The sequence below is a fragment of the Stegodyphus dumicola genome, chromosome 1, assembly GCF_044657685.1.
Source record: "Stegodyphus dumicola isolate Sdum_Otavi_A_Nest chromosome 1, ASM4465768v1".
Taxonomy (NCBI): domain Eukaryota; kingdom Metazoa; phylum Arthropoda; class Arachnida; order Araneae; family Eresidae; genus Stegodyphus; species Stegodyphus dumicola.
This window is the reverse complement of record NC_140768.1, coordinates 220,531,643-220,547,748: the sequence shown is the minus strand read 5'-3', so window position 1 is coordinate 220,547,748 and position 16,106 is coordinate 220,531,643. Positions and strand designations below refer to the sequence as shown.

At 31.5% G+C, this 16,106-nt stretch overlaps 1 protein-coding gene across 3 annotated transcripts in view; it reads right to left on the bottom strand.

The window, feature by feature from the left end:
* LOC118184554 (interleukin enhancer-binding factor 2 homolog) overlaps positions 1–16,106 on the bottom strand; it is a 58,799-nt gene that overhangs the window by 31,411 nt on the left and 11,282 nt on the right. For 2 of the 3 annotated variants that reach the window (XM_085825844.1, XM_085825834.1), the window contains 3 exons: positions 14,831–14,959; positions 10,903–11,005; positions 9,300–9,365 (listed from right to left, as the gene is read on the bottom strand). In XM_085825844.1, coding sequence (XP_085681970.1) covers positions 9,300–9,365; positions 10,903–11,005; positions 14,831–14,959 — 298 coding nt within the window. The remainder of the gene's footprint in view (positions 1–9,299; positions 9,366–10,902; positions 11,006–14,830; positions 14,960–16,106) is intronic. The other variant, XM_085825839.1, reaches the window with a different exon arrangement.

Below are 16,106 nucleotides of genomic sequence, written 5' to 3'. Positions count from 1 at the left end.
TAGTGCGAACATTGATGTTGTTTTTCATCACACAGTAATTTCAAATTAGGACTTATCAGGGTTCATAGCCACATTTTAGTTAAAAAAATAAGCACATATAAGCACTTTTCAAGCACATTTTAAGGAAAAAATAAGTACCTGTCTAATTACATTATACACAACTGCATAACCTTAAAAGAAAAATTAGACTTGTAATTTAAAATATGAGCAATGCAATATTTATTAAGAGAATGAGCATTACCTCAACAATGGAAAACAATTAACTTTTTTTTTAAATTTTAAATGACAGTTCAATTTACAGAATTAGTTTACAATGAGAGAAAAAAAAAAAACTATGCAGAACTAAACTATATTACAAAATTTAATGATGATATTTCAGTTGAAAATATAGAAAATAAATAATAATAAGCCATATTAATTGTATTCGTTTGGCACCTAATAATAAATACAATTTATTTTCCCACTCGTATTAATATTTAAATAATTTAACTTAAATCAAAATTCTGAACATTTTCTAAATTTTCATTGCATAACAGTTTTCCCTTAACATATATCCCAAACAAAGTAATTTAAGTAAAAAAGAGGGACATTTCTGAAATCAGAAGACGGGAAATTGCTTCATGCAGTCATCCTTTAACAGTAAAAGCTTAACTAACCCGCATACTCGGAAATTCCCGAATATTCCGGATAGTAACTGGAAAAAGAGGAGTGGGGGAGATTGTAGCCGTTCTTTAGATTTAAATTTAGGCTAAAGAAATGATTTTGACATTTCGATACGTGCATCATATAAAAACCAACGGAACTGAGAAATATTCTGCTTAGAAAGCACAGTAAAACTCTTTCAAGTGTTCGTAAACAAATCTCAGACTGAACATCCAAATTAATTATCAATGCAAAATACCGCAAACATTATTGCACAATACGTGCCGCGTAATTCTTCCATATGTGATATTACGCAATCGGAATCAACACCTGCCGGTATGGTATTCGGAGAAAAAAGAACTAAATAAAGGAAAAGAAAGAGACTTACTAATCTGGGATGTTTCTGATTCTAATTTTCAACAGACTGTATTAAATTTCCAGAATAGACTCAATCTTCGCTTGGGTTGGGTCGACCGCAAAAACTTTTAGTCCTATTCAATCCAGATTGGACAGTGACAAAAAAAAGTCCGCTGCTTCAATATTAGAGATTTTGCGAAGAAACTTCCAACCTCCATACTGTATAATGTATTGGCAAAGAAAATGAAATTATTTTGACTATTCAATTACTTTCCTTTTATTTAAGCCATTCCGAATATTATTCCTTAGAAAGCTAATCTGTGTAAAAGCACACCCATTTTTGGAAGTTTATCTATACTTCAGCAGTTACTGCAACTATATTATTATAAATATTCATACATATGCTCATAATATAAGTATAATGATCATAATAAACATGAATATGAACTGACTACGCAGAACGAGAATGCAAATTATTAAAATCTTGATAGAAATTCAAACGTGTGTAGTATTTGGTTGGGAGGAAAAGAATACCGGATGTACCGGAATTTTCTACGTTTTCGCAATTCTTTGGCCAATAGAATGACGTGCACCTGTCTGTACTCTCGCATGCACCATAGGTTACGTTAATGCAGAGGAAGGGGGGAAAAGCAATTTTCGGGAGTATGATTCACCATCTGACATTGCATATAAGGAAGAAAAGTTTTTTTATTTAGTTTCGGCTTTGGTACAGGGAAAAAATGCGGGTTCATTAAAAACAAAGGATTAAAAAAAAAGCACTAAAAGCAAGAAATAAGCACTAAAAACAAAAAATAAGGGTTTTAAAGAAAAAGTAAGCACCTATAAGGGCCTTTATATTTTATTTTCAAATATAAGGACTTATAAGCACTTGTAAGGACCGCTACGAACCCCGACTTATGTTAATTTTATTCTCAAATTAGGTTCGACATCAGTTTCGATACTTATTTTTTAAGCACAAAAAGGCTGAGAACGCAGTTTCACACATATAAGTGGTGACAAAAGGCATTAAAAATTTTATCGCTTTTTCACTTGCGCTTGGATAGTCTTTTTAACAGTGCAATTAAAAATTAATTAGTGGTACAGTTTCAAACACTTTTTTAAGATCAGTGTTGCATGAAATTTCAATTAAATTATCAACTTCTTGTTCACTCACTAAGATTAAACATTTCTTTCTTTTCAATATTGACAGAAAAAGGATCTTTAGTCCACATATTATTTGAAGGAATATCCGGAAAGTAGTCTTTAAAACTATTTATTAGCTCCAAAAGATGTTCTTGAGTTGAAGCTGATAGTGTTTCAAAATGTAAATCTCCTTCATCGTAGTTTGAATTGGTTTCAATAAATTTATATAATGTTTCAAAAGATTTAAAATTTCCTTTTGAAAGTCATGGTTTCCACACATCTTTTTAATTATTGCAGCGAATTTTTCCGATACTTTGAAAATATTTAAACCAAAGCCTTGCAAAATTCAATTCAATTCATTGAATGTAGCAAATATATCGTACAAATAAGCTACTTTTATTAACCACTCGAAATCGTGGAATCTATACTTAAATGGAAAAACAGCATCTTTTTTAGATGGTAAGTTTTCATTCAGAAATACCAAGGCTAGCTCAAACAGATGTTTTAACATGTTTCCTTTTGAAAGCCATCGTGAATTACAATACAAAAGGAGGTGTGTTTATGATCACTCCCTATTTTCTTGCATAATTCAATAAAAAGTCTGCTATTTAATGGACGAGACTTTATGTAGTTTACAAACATGACACATTCTTCCAAAGTCATGTTTAAATTTAAAGGCATTAGTTTTATCGCCAACGCTTGTTTATGGATACTACAGTGCACCCATACACAATTAATTGCTAATTCTTGAATTTGTTTAAACAAACCTTTATGACAGTCTGCCATTGCACATGCTCCATCGCTACTTAGCCCAACACACTTCATCCAATCAGTACCGTGACTAGTGACAAAATCATTGGTAACCTTAAAAATTTCATCTGAGGTCCCTCTTGTCGGTAGCCTTTTACAAAAAAAAAAAAAAAAAAAAAAAATTTATGGTGTATTCATCAATATATCTGATAAAATACATTAAATTTCCATTATCTTCAATATCTGTGCTTTTATCTATTTGCAAGGAAAAAAACTTGCTCTTTTTTACTTGAGCAACTAGTTCTAAATGTTTCGCGCAATCAGAAATTCTTCGTTTAACTGTATTATTTGATAATGGTATCACTGAAAATAAAAATGTTTCCTTTATTCCACATAAAATTTCAAAGCGGGTTTTTATTTGACTAGTGAGGTAAGAGTGTATTTTTCATTTTTCATTTATTTTTTAAGCAGCAATCAATTCAATTTTCTTATCAGTAAAAAAGTTAATTGGCTTATCAGAGTACTCAAAGCAATTTCAACTTTTACGGTTTCATACTTTCATTTGAAAGTTGCTCGTTGCAAATAAAATAACACATAACGGCAAATTATTTTGATTGCCGCCGGCAATGAACCCAAAGCATAAATATTCGTCCCAATAGTTGCGAGTCCAAGTAGCTTTACGCTTGTTATTTTGTCGCTGTATATCTGCTTTAGGGGCTTCAGGCACAGTTTCTTCACGATGATGTTCAGCTTTGCTCATGCTTGATTGATCATCATTTAAACCTGTGGTTTTCTTGATTAACCATTTATTCATTTTAAAAAATCTGACGTGTACACCACATGACTTCCTTGTACGCAATATTAAATTATACGCTTTTTTTTTTTTTTTTTTTTTTTTTCATTTTGTTTAAACTTATTGGATTGAATTAAATCTACTTTGCCGACAGCGCATAAACCACAATAGAATAAATGCATTCTTTAAAATTCACTCTATTTGTTTACCATAGCAACACTCTGGCACTAGGTTCACTTAACAGTATTATATTTCATTTATATTATAACTTAGAATGCACAAAATTTATATCATTTAAAGAATTATATAATCGTTGCCACATGTTCTATTCAAATACTATAATAAAGCTAGAACGATGTATAAAAAAATTAAACAAACAAAACAAAAAAGAAACAGTTTTTCACAGACGATTTAGTATTTCTCATTCAATTAATTCAGTTCTCACTTCGCGACAAGGCAAAAATACACCAAAACTCAAAATATCTGTATTAAAAATTACGAAGTAAATCTTAAACTCTTATTTCCTTGAAAAAATTCCAGAAAGGATTAAGCATGATTTAATTGGCAATAATAAATGAAGGCGTTATCTTTGTTGTTGCGAAGCTACATTTCTTTAGATTGGCAACAAATCCACTACTCTGCTGTTTCAAATGTAAACAAGCAATGGCCGCCATCAAAAAAATTATTAGGCTTAGCGGCACTTAAACAACTTTAAATTTTTGATAATTCTAAAAATATTGCATACAGATTTACTTAATTTATGATTACAAACATATAAGAGTAAAGAAACTGAGATCACTGAGCCGGGTAACAGAGTGGATATATATATAAATATATTTATATACGTTTGGCGTGGTCGTTTGCAACTAAAATACGAGGTGCACATTACATGCTACAGTAGTCCTATATACAAAATTTCAACATTCTGAGGCTACTCATTTTTGAGTTATGCGAGATACGTACGTACGTACAGACGCCATGAAAAATTCTCTTCAGAATTCATTTTAAGGTAGTTTTATAATTTTTTTGGAGGAGAGAGTCTTTTATTCTGTCCTTACGTACAGATATCACGCATAAACATCGTTAAATTGCATTCGAAAGTGGTCAAAATGGATATTTTCGTTAAAATATGCTGTGAGATGCCACCCCAAACACAGACACTGCGTCTTCCATATGCATCTCTTTAAAGGATGTTTGACAGATGATAACGGGTTCCAGGTTCTCTCCATATCATATAACGCATACTATCGTTTTCTAGACTAAACCTGGACTCATCCTTAAAGAGAACAGCCCTCCACTGATCAGGCATCCAGTGGACATGTTGTCGTGCCTACTGCAAACGACCCCTCCTATGACGTGACGTGAGTGGCACGCACATGGCTGGTCGTCTCGCATACAGACCACCTTCATGAAGCCTTCTACGCAAAGTTGACGTTGACACCAACCTTCCGGTGGCTGCAGCATGGGAGGATCTAAGAAGAGTCGGAGTAGTGGTTCTATTCCTGTGTGCACATAATATCAAATATCGGTCATCGGTACTTGTAGCAGTTGGCCGTCCTTGGCTTAACCTCCTAGGTGCCAAATCTGTGGTTTGAGATCGCCTCCAAAATCTATGAACCACAGACGGACTCACATTTAGCCATCTGGCCACTTCTTTTTGACTTTATTCTGCCTCAAGTCTTCCAATGGCTTTCCATCGTAGTTCTGCAGGCAATGACTTTACCCTGCCTCAAGTCTTCCAATGGCTTTCCATCCTAGTTCTGCAGGCAAATGATGCCTGGAGGTCATTGTTACGAATTGGCTATCTCACATTTCTGATGTCACTAACACAGTAAAATATGTGGGCTTGCTCTCAAACATGGACTTTTATTCTCCTCGCAGATAACGTGCCACTAATTTGCATATTGCAGTTTTACTCAGCTATTCTTACTTGGCAACATATTCAAATTTGACACGGTTTGGCTTATTTTTGAGGGAGTTATCGCTATTTTTGTGATTCTTTCCTTAATTTATGATAACCAGTGTATTTAAACTATTTCAGACTAAAAGGAAATATAATATCTTAAGTTGATATATAGATGTGACAGTAAAATTCATGACAGGATAAAAGCAGTCATGCTACTCAGAAGATTAAATCAGGAAATTAAGACATAAGAATTATTGAAGACAGCAAAAATCACATTCATGGTATTTTAGGATCAATGCCTCATATGATGACAATGAATAAAATGTTTTTTAAAAAAAGGTCAATGAAATTTAGTAAAGCAGTGTGACATAATACAAAGCAAACAGTAACGCAAATGCTTGCAAAATTTACAATTAAGATGCTTACTTTCATTTCTCTGCCATTGTTTCACAGATTTCAATAAGAGGTACTGGGAACTTTAGGACTTAAATGTGTGGTTACAATAAGAGGGAAAAAAATGTTTCAAAATATTTTTGTAATAACATGAAATTTTTCCTCATCATAGAAGTTCCTCATCCAGAAAATTCTACAATATGAGAATAATCTTTTCAATGCCAATTGCGGGTGTAATATTGTTAATTATTATGAACAAATTAAAAAATACACGATTCAGTTAAATATTTCAAGTGTCATAAATAGGCAGATATTCTGTTCATATAAAAATTATGTTACTTTCCAATTAATAGGATACTATGTGGTGAGAAATGTAGCTGGAGACAGGATTCTAACCCTAAAAATATGCAAAATTACATGAAAAGAATAACTGTTCCATAAAATACAAATTAAGTAGGAAAATTTAAAAATAAGAAAAATACAAAAGGAAATTAGCCAGATTACATAAAAGGCATAAAGCTGCTAATTTCATTTAACATCTTTAAAAATATTTACGTCTTCTTATGCAATTAATACTATATGAATTCAATTAAGTAGAAATATACATGGTATTCAAAAAATGATCAACAAAAACAGAGACATAGCAAATGGTACTTAGTATCAGGTTTCTAAGTAATATCCATCAGCATCTGGCACTCGTTGCTAACATTCCTGCAGCTGTGCAATGCCCTGCCAATAAAACTTAAGGGTTGTCTAAGTATGCAAAAAAGTCTGTGATTGTGTGTCAAGGTTTAGCTCATTGGTGAAGGATTGCTAACATTCCTGCAGCTGTGCAATGCCCTGCCAATAAAACTTAAGGGTTATCTAAGTATGCAAAAAAGTCTATGATTGTGTGTCAAGGTTTAGCTCATTGGTGAAGGATTTCTCATGGAAGAAGTTGTCCAGCAATGGAACAGGTGGTAATTTGTAGGTGCCATGTCTGGAGAACACATCAAACAGCCAAGTTGCTGAATGGTACCCTTGGTCATCCCTTCCACATATGGTCTCAGATTGTTGTGGATGTACAGTATACCTTTGCAGTTAACTAATGCTGGCTCATACTGCTGCTATTGCACACTGTTATATTAGACCCCCTTTCATCACTTATAAGCACTTATCCAAATATGGGTATGTTGCAATGCTAACAGACTATCACTCAAGGCTCTTGTTGGCTGCCAAACTATGTGTGGGGGTACCCATTTGTTTTACACTTTCCCTATGCAGTGCAGGTGAAATCTGATTGCTTCCTCTAGAACATAGAAGCATTTAGCAAGCTCATCACATGTTCCACTACTCTCCTAGTATGGCTGCCTTCAGAGCCTCACCATTCAACATTTGACCTTTAGCTGCCTGCTGTGGGATTCACAACAAAGAGTAAGATCTATCAATCTGAACTTCTGAAACCAATGCCTGGCAGTTGTGTTGCCCACTAATGTCTGCCGTATTTGACAACTTGATGCAATTACTAACAAGCCCACCAAAAAGTCATACTGAAACAACCACAAACAAGCTGCTTCAATATCTCTATTTCTCTTCAATAGTAGACACAGCAGTCACAAGCTGTGATTGCTGTGTGTGCATAAAGACAGGTGAATATTCACACTAACCCTCCATTACTTTTCTGGCACATGCCACTTCCCTTTGTGAGCACTTCATCAAATGGAACATCAAAAATAGAAAAATTTTTTTTGGTTACTTTGTATTCGGTGGCAGGCAAATGCACATTTGACACTGAGGCATTTAACTGCAACATGACTCCACACTTGTCAGAAGGTGCATTTAAAGGAAAGTCAAGAACTTTGGCAAAACATGAAAATAACTTTTACTTTAAATAAAACAAAAGTAAACTAGAAAATAAACACATGGTGAAAGTCCACACCAAATTTCAACCACAGACAAACGGGAACAGATGCAAAGCAGAAGACTCTCGGCAAAAAATTCAGTTTTTAAGGTCCGTCTACAAGTAGTAATTTCCTCGGCCGACAATATCCGAGATAGCTCGCCAATCCACACGGAACAATTTTCTCGTTAGTACAGGAATTCACCTAACACATAAACTTGTATATTTCTACTTAATTGAATTCACATAAAATTAATTGCATAGGAGTGAAAAGTTTGTATGTGGCAGCTGGTATCAGGATCAATAAAATGCTATTTATGATTAATTTATAGGTATTCATATCCGCCAATTATTAATTATCTGCTTTAAATGTTCTCTAAAGTTAGAATTAATTATAGTATCATTTGCTATGTTTACTTGCACTGCTGCAATTAAGATTTTTGCTTAACCTTCATGTGCAACCACTATAAAACATTCTTTGGATTCATGGCACACATGGCATGACGCAGACTACCTGGCAATATGACATGCAGTTGCAAACCAGAAAGTAACAAAATGATTTTTCAATTTATAAAATCTTGAAGACATAGCTTCTCCAAAGTTAGTATTTTTCATAGTTCTAATTTATGAATTTATCTCGCACTTAAATTTTACTTAGAAAATTAATTCATGTTTAATTTAAAGTAACTGAGCACATATTTCTATTATATAAATCTTAGAAGTTCCATCCCCCATTGAAACAAATAATTTATTTGTAGATTTTACTCTCTTGATTTAATTACATAAGTTTCTAAATCTCCAATATGCTTTCCTTAAAAGGAACATTTTCTACTTTCTTGATAATTATATCTCATCCATTAATTACCTTTTAATACAGAAAGATCACACAATCAAACTTAGAAAAGTGTTTTTATTTTTATGAAACTTAACTGTGTTTTAATAATAGCCAGAGGCAAATTTCCGTTGATCTTCTCACAAATCCTGAGCTACAGCAACACAAATGTCAATAGCAGACAGCAAAGATGCAGAAACAGCTCAAGAATTTGAAGCTATGTGTCAAATAAATAAACTCTTTTTTTATTTTCCTTGTATGTTTCCTTAAAATCTGATAAAGAGTGAATTTTATAGATATGTGAAAATTTTAAGTTCTTAAACAGCTACTATATTAAATTTCATAATTTCTTCATACAGACATGTTCTGAATAATTTAATATCTATATGTCAAACTATAAATAAAACAAAACTTATCAAACAAAGTAGGAAAAGATATAACAGAAAATATATGCTGGATGAATTGCATAAAGGAAAAAGCATGTTCATGTATTTCTAAAGAGGGGGATGCTCTGAGTCACTTAAAACATGTATCTTCTAATATCACTTTTTGTTTTTTCAGATTTTTTTAAAAATTATATTAAAAGAAGATTAAAACAACTAACCTTCATTTGGATCAACTTGCTTAACTTCATCCAGGACTTTATTTCCAAGAGCTTGAACAGCCTCAACTGAAACATTCAAGAATTAAAACTCCTAGTTTCTTAATGATTAAGTTCCTCAATTTATTTGAACAAAAACACAAAAAGTCCATTTTTAAGGAAAATCTAAATACAATCATTAACTATAATACAGTGGTTTTACAGCTAGCTTATTAAAACTAGCTACAGATTTATAAGAAGCAGATTATGACTAGATTTAGATTAAAAGAAAAATGAAAATATCAAAATTTAATATGCTATTATCTTCATACTATAATGCATCTTAACGTGCATTACATATATTACACTGTAAGTGTATGTTTAATATATATAAATACAAAAAACATTAACAAAGAAAAATATAAAATTATTTCAAGAATTTTCATGCATTTTGCTGCTGAAAATTTATCAGTAAATATAATTTCGGTATATCCTCCTCCTCAAGACGTTATGTCGGAGTTGATCAGACTCCTCTTCTTTCATGTCCTTTTTTAAATTATTTATTTATTTATTTATTTATTTATTTATTTATTTTTGCTTTGGTTCATTTTAATTACTTTTTTAACATTTTTAGAATTCTAATTCTACATTTATAAGTTTTTTTTTTTTTTAATTTATCTATCTGACTTTGAATTTTTGGTCTTTGTGGAAACTGGTTCTCAATTTCTTTCTTTACATATACAGTAAGACCCCGCTTAACGCTGTTTCGGTTTAGCGCTCTTTTATTTCAACCCGGGGATTCCACGAAATCGCTCGCAGCATATGGGGATTCCCCGAAATATTATGCAGCGATAGGTTTCAAATACATATCCGAAAGAGTGTACTTGTATTTCTTGTTTGGTGCGGTATTGTACAGACATATTTTGAAGGGGTAAATGTGGAAGATGTCGAAGAAATAATTCAAGAAGCAGCGGCTAGTCTTTCTAATGATGAGCTCAAGAAATTAACTGAACAAGAAGAAAACAAAAATGTTGACAGCAGTGATTCAGAAGAAGAGCAAAAAGAACTTTCGATGGCGTTCGTAAAAAGGAGTTTGTCTACCATAACTGAAATAATGGATCAATTCATTGAAAATGATCCGAATTTTGACAGTAGCTCAAAAGTAAGGCGTGGTGTTAGAGATGCTATCCGTTTATGAAGAACTTTTAAGAGAACAACGCAAAAGAAAAAGGCAAACAACATTAGATGCTTTTGTCACAAAAAGGCAGAACACTGAAAACGCGGAAGGCTAACTAAATATGACTGACTTAAAATTTTATTTGTTTTTTTTAAGAATATTCGTTTTGTTATTTATATTTTGTTTTTATTTTTGCAAGAAATAATAATGTGGTATTAATTTGGGCTTTAAGAAATAAACGTTTAATTTAATTTTTATTAAAAAAACATACTTTTTAAATTTAATACCTAACCAATTTCCTAGCCATCTTCCCCTAACCCCAATATTTACATGTAAAGATAGCCTCGTTTAGCGCTGTTTCGCATTACGCTCTACTTTGATGGAACGTATCCCCCACGTTAAGCGGGGTCTTACTGTATATTTGAATTGTAATTTCATATCATAACATACCTGTAGGAAGAGTTTTCAAGATTGTAACAATATCAGCTACAGCATTTCCTATCATCATAGTTCCTTTTTTGAAAGAGCCAACTTGACGAACTTCTTCGATCTGCTATTCAAAATTAATTTTTTAAGAACGTAATCATAGAATAGTTCTACATTCCATATATTCACATAACTAATAAAATTGTAACAACATGAATTAATAACAAAATTAAATGGACAAACAGTAGTTACATTTTAAACATAATAGGTGAATAATTAATTTGCTAGTAACATTGATGGTACTTTTCTGTTATCGGAAATGGATTTAGAAACTCCTGCATGTATGTATGTATGTATGAGTGCATTTAGCTAGGGTGTAAAATGAGAACTGGAATGTCTATACAAACCTTCTAACCGAGGACCTCCTTGGTTGGAAATAATTTAAGAATCTCAGTCAGGGATTTCAGATTCAAGTAGAAAACATATTGGAGTGATGTCCCAGTATGATGACACAAAGATTTTTCTGCATAAAACTGCGTACGATACCACTAAACCTACTGAATGAACTAGTTTTCATATTTGAGGTAAAATAGCATGTTCCTCTTAAGGTTGTTCAGAGTGAACACATGGTTTCCAAATACTGCTAAAATAATATATAGTCTCCATTAAAGAGGTATAGCATTAAGAACATATGTATTTTCGATTGACCAGATATGGTCACTTTACTACTGTCCTTGTTTAGGCAGTATCAGAAACATGGTTTGTGTGTTTTCCTTTTCTTCAAATTTGGTCATATTATGATATATTACACATGCGCTTTCTGCTCATTTTATTTACCACAACACCAAGGACTATTAAAGAAATTTAAATTATAATTACTATTATTTTCATAATTATAGAAAAGGGCTAGAGATTTATCTCATGTGTCTTCAATTTACAGAAAATCTACTACATAGCATTTTTTAAATATTTGCAGAAAAGAAAAATTTATTATTTGTTATAATTATTATGCTTTTTTACCTCAATTTCATTTAAATTTTTAGTACTTTATAAAAATATTATTTATCGGTTCCTTCTGTTTTAAAAAGATAAGTTCAGCTCCTCAACATAAATAGTCATAGCCTCTAAAATTCAAACAAATAATTCCAATTTTAAAATTTAATATCGTATGTACTCATTATTTTGTTCATTTTCCTTTTCAAAACATGGGCTGGGCAACAGGCTCTAAGAACACAGTTTTCCTGCCTTTGAATCATTCTCAATGACTTTAAAAGATGTGGAATAGCTTGTTGAGTAATTCCTAATGTAAGTGCAAATTTTTTTGCATTTGGCAAGAATCTTCATTCAATAATGCTTTCAATTCCGTGCCTTCATATAATTTCAGCCTTCCGCCCCATTCTTTGCCTTCGAGATCAAATTCACCATTCTTACACTTTTGAAACCACTCATGACAACTTCCCTCACTTAACCCTTCCTGGCACGCTACCTTTTAATGTTAGAATTTCAACAACCAATTGGCCTACGGAGTACACAGGTAAAATTTTGTAAAGATAAATTCTGTGGGTGTGCTCAAAGTGGGCTCACTGAATGAATAGAGCTTTGATCAGAGCAACGAAGTGAGTATCGCTGGGAAGCACGCAATAGAACAAAAGATTTTGCATATGATTAAAAACACTAGATTCTGATTACTGAAGCGTATTTAGCATTACACAGAGTGCGCAACACGAAGGCCTGCTACTCTACACCCCCTCAAAAAGCTCTTCTTGGTTACATCATGTAATTACATGCATATAAATGAAAAAAGAAAAGGTAACTTGGCTATATATTTACATTTCATGTTTGCATATAAATGAATATATGCATATAAATGAAAAAAGAAAAGGTAACTTGGCTATATATTTACATTTCATGTTTACACTTTCTTCTATTTTTTTTTATGGTATTACTTTTCAAAGCAAGAGATACCACCTTTAAAAAAGCACAACCCAACATTGCATGTTTTGCACATTTATCAGGATCCATATCAGATTCACTGTCTGAAGGCAATCCGTTGAGCATTTGAGTTTGTTTGGATTCCAAGATGATATGGCTTTAGGTTCATCTGGAGTGGAGTAAAAGAGTAATCCTCTTATCATCCATGCATCATGATGGCAAAATTGACAAAAGTATGGATGACAAAAAGAAACCTGAAATCATAACTTTTCATAATAACATAAAAGGTAGTGTTGACTGTGTCAAAGAGGAAGTGGCATTTTATAATGTTGCTAGAAACACGAAACGTTGGTCAATGATCATTTTTATGCCCTACCCATATAAAAGAGAAAGCAATGTCAATAATCATTCCAATTTATATTGCTGCAGAAAAAATTGTTAGGAATAGTTGTAGAAATGGAACATCGAAATGAAACAGGAAAAAAAGGGCCAATGTGCATATTGTAAGGACAGAAAAACTCAACATGTGTGAGGACAGCAAAAAATATCTTTGTTTAGAGCATGCTGATTTCTTCTTCTTCATTTTTGTAATGAATGTAAAAATGATATATGAATCATCGTTTTGAGTCAACTATTCATCAACAAGAGAAAATACCTTTATCAATGCTTATTATATTTTAACTATTTTGTTTAGTGTTAAGTTCACTATAATGTTTAAAAAGAAGACTAAAAAGTCCTTTATCATAAAAACAGTTCACAAAAACAAAAATTTATTTTGTTGATCTATTTTAGAATTTTAGTCATAAATATGTTTAACTAAGAAGATGACAGTATTCTAATTTAAAAATGACATCAGTACAATATATCTAAGATAAAGTATAATGGGTCTCACAGACCGAACCTGTGCATTTCTGGCATTTTTTTTTTCCACAATGCACTCATGAATTAAAAAACTGCATGAATCCTTTCTGTTCTACTTTGGGGAGTATTTGTGACTGCATTTGCACAGCAATCTGTTTTTGCTTAAGAAACTATCAGAGAATTGCATAAACTGAGCATCCATGAAACCTGACCCTGTGCACAAACCAAAAATGATGTGCTACGCTTATATCAAGGTTGCCACATAAATACATTTAGGTGACTTCATGAATTGTTATGTAACTATTTTGAGGACAAACTGCATTGCCTCACAAACGCTTTTTCATGACTTTTCAGTGGGAGTGCAGATAATTAGAAAGTACCAAATTTTTACAGCACTTACCACGAAAGGGAAAGCATTTAACTGGAATATTACCAACTGGCATTGCAAAATTAATTCCAAGATAATCAGAAGAGAAATTTCAAAACTAAAGACTCATCATGAATATGCAGCCAAAAAGATTTAAGTTTAGATTTAAATTAGAAAACTTTCAACAGCACCATAACTCGATACCCAGTGGTGTGATTTTTTACTCTGAGCATAGAAACTTCTCTCAGGAATGACATTTAGAAATAAATATGAATAATTTTAATCAGTTGAAATATCTAATTACTATTGACAAAATAAAAAAGTTAACCTTTTTAGAATATAAAGATTACTTTAAAGATGACCAGATCAAATGGAATTAATTCTCTCTGTGAATTAGGGAATACATTGGATGTATTCGAAAATGTAAAAAATACCTGTAATCAGAAACCTGCCCTCTCCATCAAAAAGAAAATTTTCAATGAAAGAGAAAAAAATTTCCAAGCACGATCAAAATTACAGCTTTATACATGTGTAATAATCATACACAGAAACTTCACGCATACCACTAAAAACAATGACATAATATAGGAAGCATAGTTAAGATAACAAACTACAACAATGAAAATTCAAAGCATTAACTCTTGCTAAAAATGGTTCATACTGCAGTCTAACTTTCAAAATATCATGAATACACCTAACTACTTTAAATTATTTTAACATAATATATTTACTTTTCTAGTGAGGATCATCAAGTATGACAAAAATACTGTCAGCCTAAAAAAAAGAACTTACGCAAGCATCAAAATTGCCAGGAGATAATGCAAGATTATCTAGAACAGTCTGAATTTTTGTTACAAGATTTAAAACAGCTGTTTGTTCTGCAGGAGTTGAGGTCAAATCCTGATTTCTTTTCAAAAGTGCCTAAAACAATTACATACAGCATGAGATAATATTAAAAATTAATGAACAAACACATAAAAAAATTCATATTTTCTATACAATTAATATAACCACATGCATTAAAACATAAAATAAATCATTAAAGTATAAACACATTTAAAATTACAAGTTAAATACCTATTTAGAATAAGTTATGTGTTCATATTGCCATACTTATCATCATATTCACACAAAATAAATATTTTTGCATAAATAGCATGAATTATAAAACTTTCTTACACAAAGATCAGATATTCCTTAAGTTACAAAATATTGATTATTAAATGAAAAACTATGCAAATTACTCACTCAGAAAACATTTACACCTTCATTACATTACTTTATTACATTTCTTGAAATATTTATATCTTTCTAAACTTGACCATATATTCCATCTTGCAATTTCATAGATTTTTAATTTAAGATAAGGAATTTTATAAATGAAGTTCAAAACTTTTTCAAAAAATTTTACAATCAAGTATTTTTTTCAAAAAAATTCTGAATTAAAATAATAAGTTGGATCATAGGCTACGATAAAAGAGTTTAAAAAAAAAAAAAAAATTTGGACCTTCAAAGGCATCAAAAATATAACATCAGGGAACATTTTATGCAGAGAATTAAATAACATAAAAAAGTAAATTTAATTTTGAAATGAAATAGTTTATAAAAATATTGTCTTCAGAGAACTATCTCTAAATTAAAAGCACATATATTATACTCTAATAACCATCCTAAAGTGCACAAGTCGTAAAGTAAGCTAAATGTATTATATGCTTATAAATGCTTATTTTACATTGTGGGTAGGTATGCAATGATGTACTTATGAGAAAATGGGGAAGAATTAATACTGATCCAGTAATTTTGTTCTCAACATTTTCAATTTCTCCTTTTGCTAAAGTGTTATTTAAAAAAAAATAATATGGATTATAAGGTCTGGCAGCTGCTAAGTGACAAAAATCTCATGATCAAATTCTTCCAAGACAAAGTGCCATACATAATGAAAAACCTGGTTTGGAGAACCAAAACATGAAATTGTTTATTACTATTATTTACCAAAATAGCACTAGAATGAAATTATTTCATTAAAAAAAAACTGATGTGCACACAATATGACTCCCTAGTACAGCCT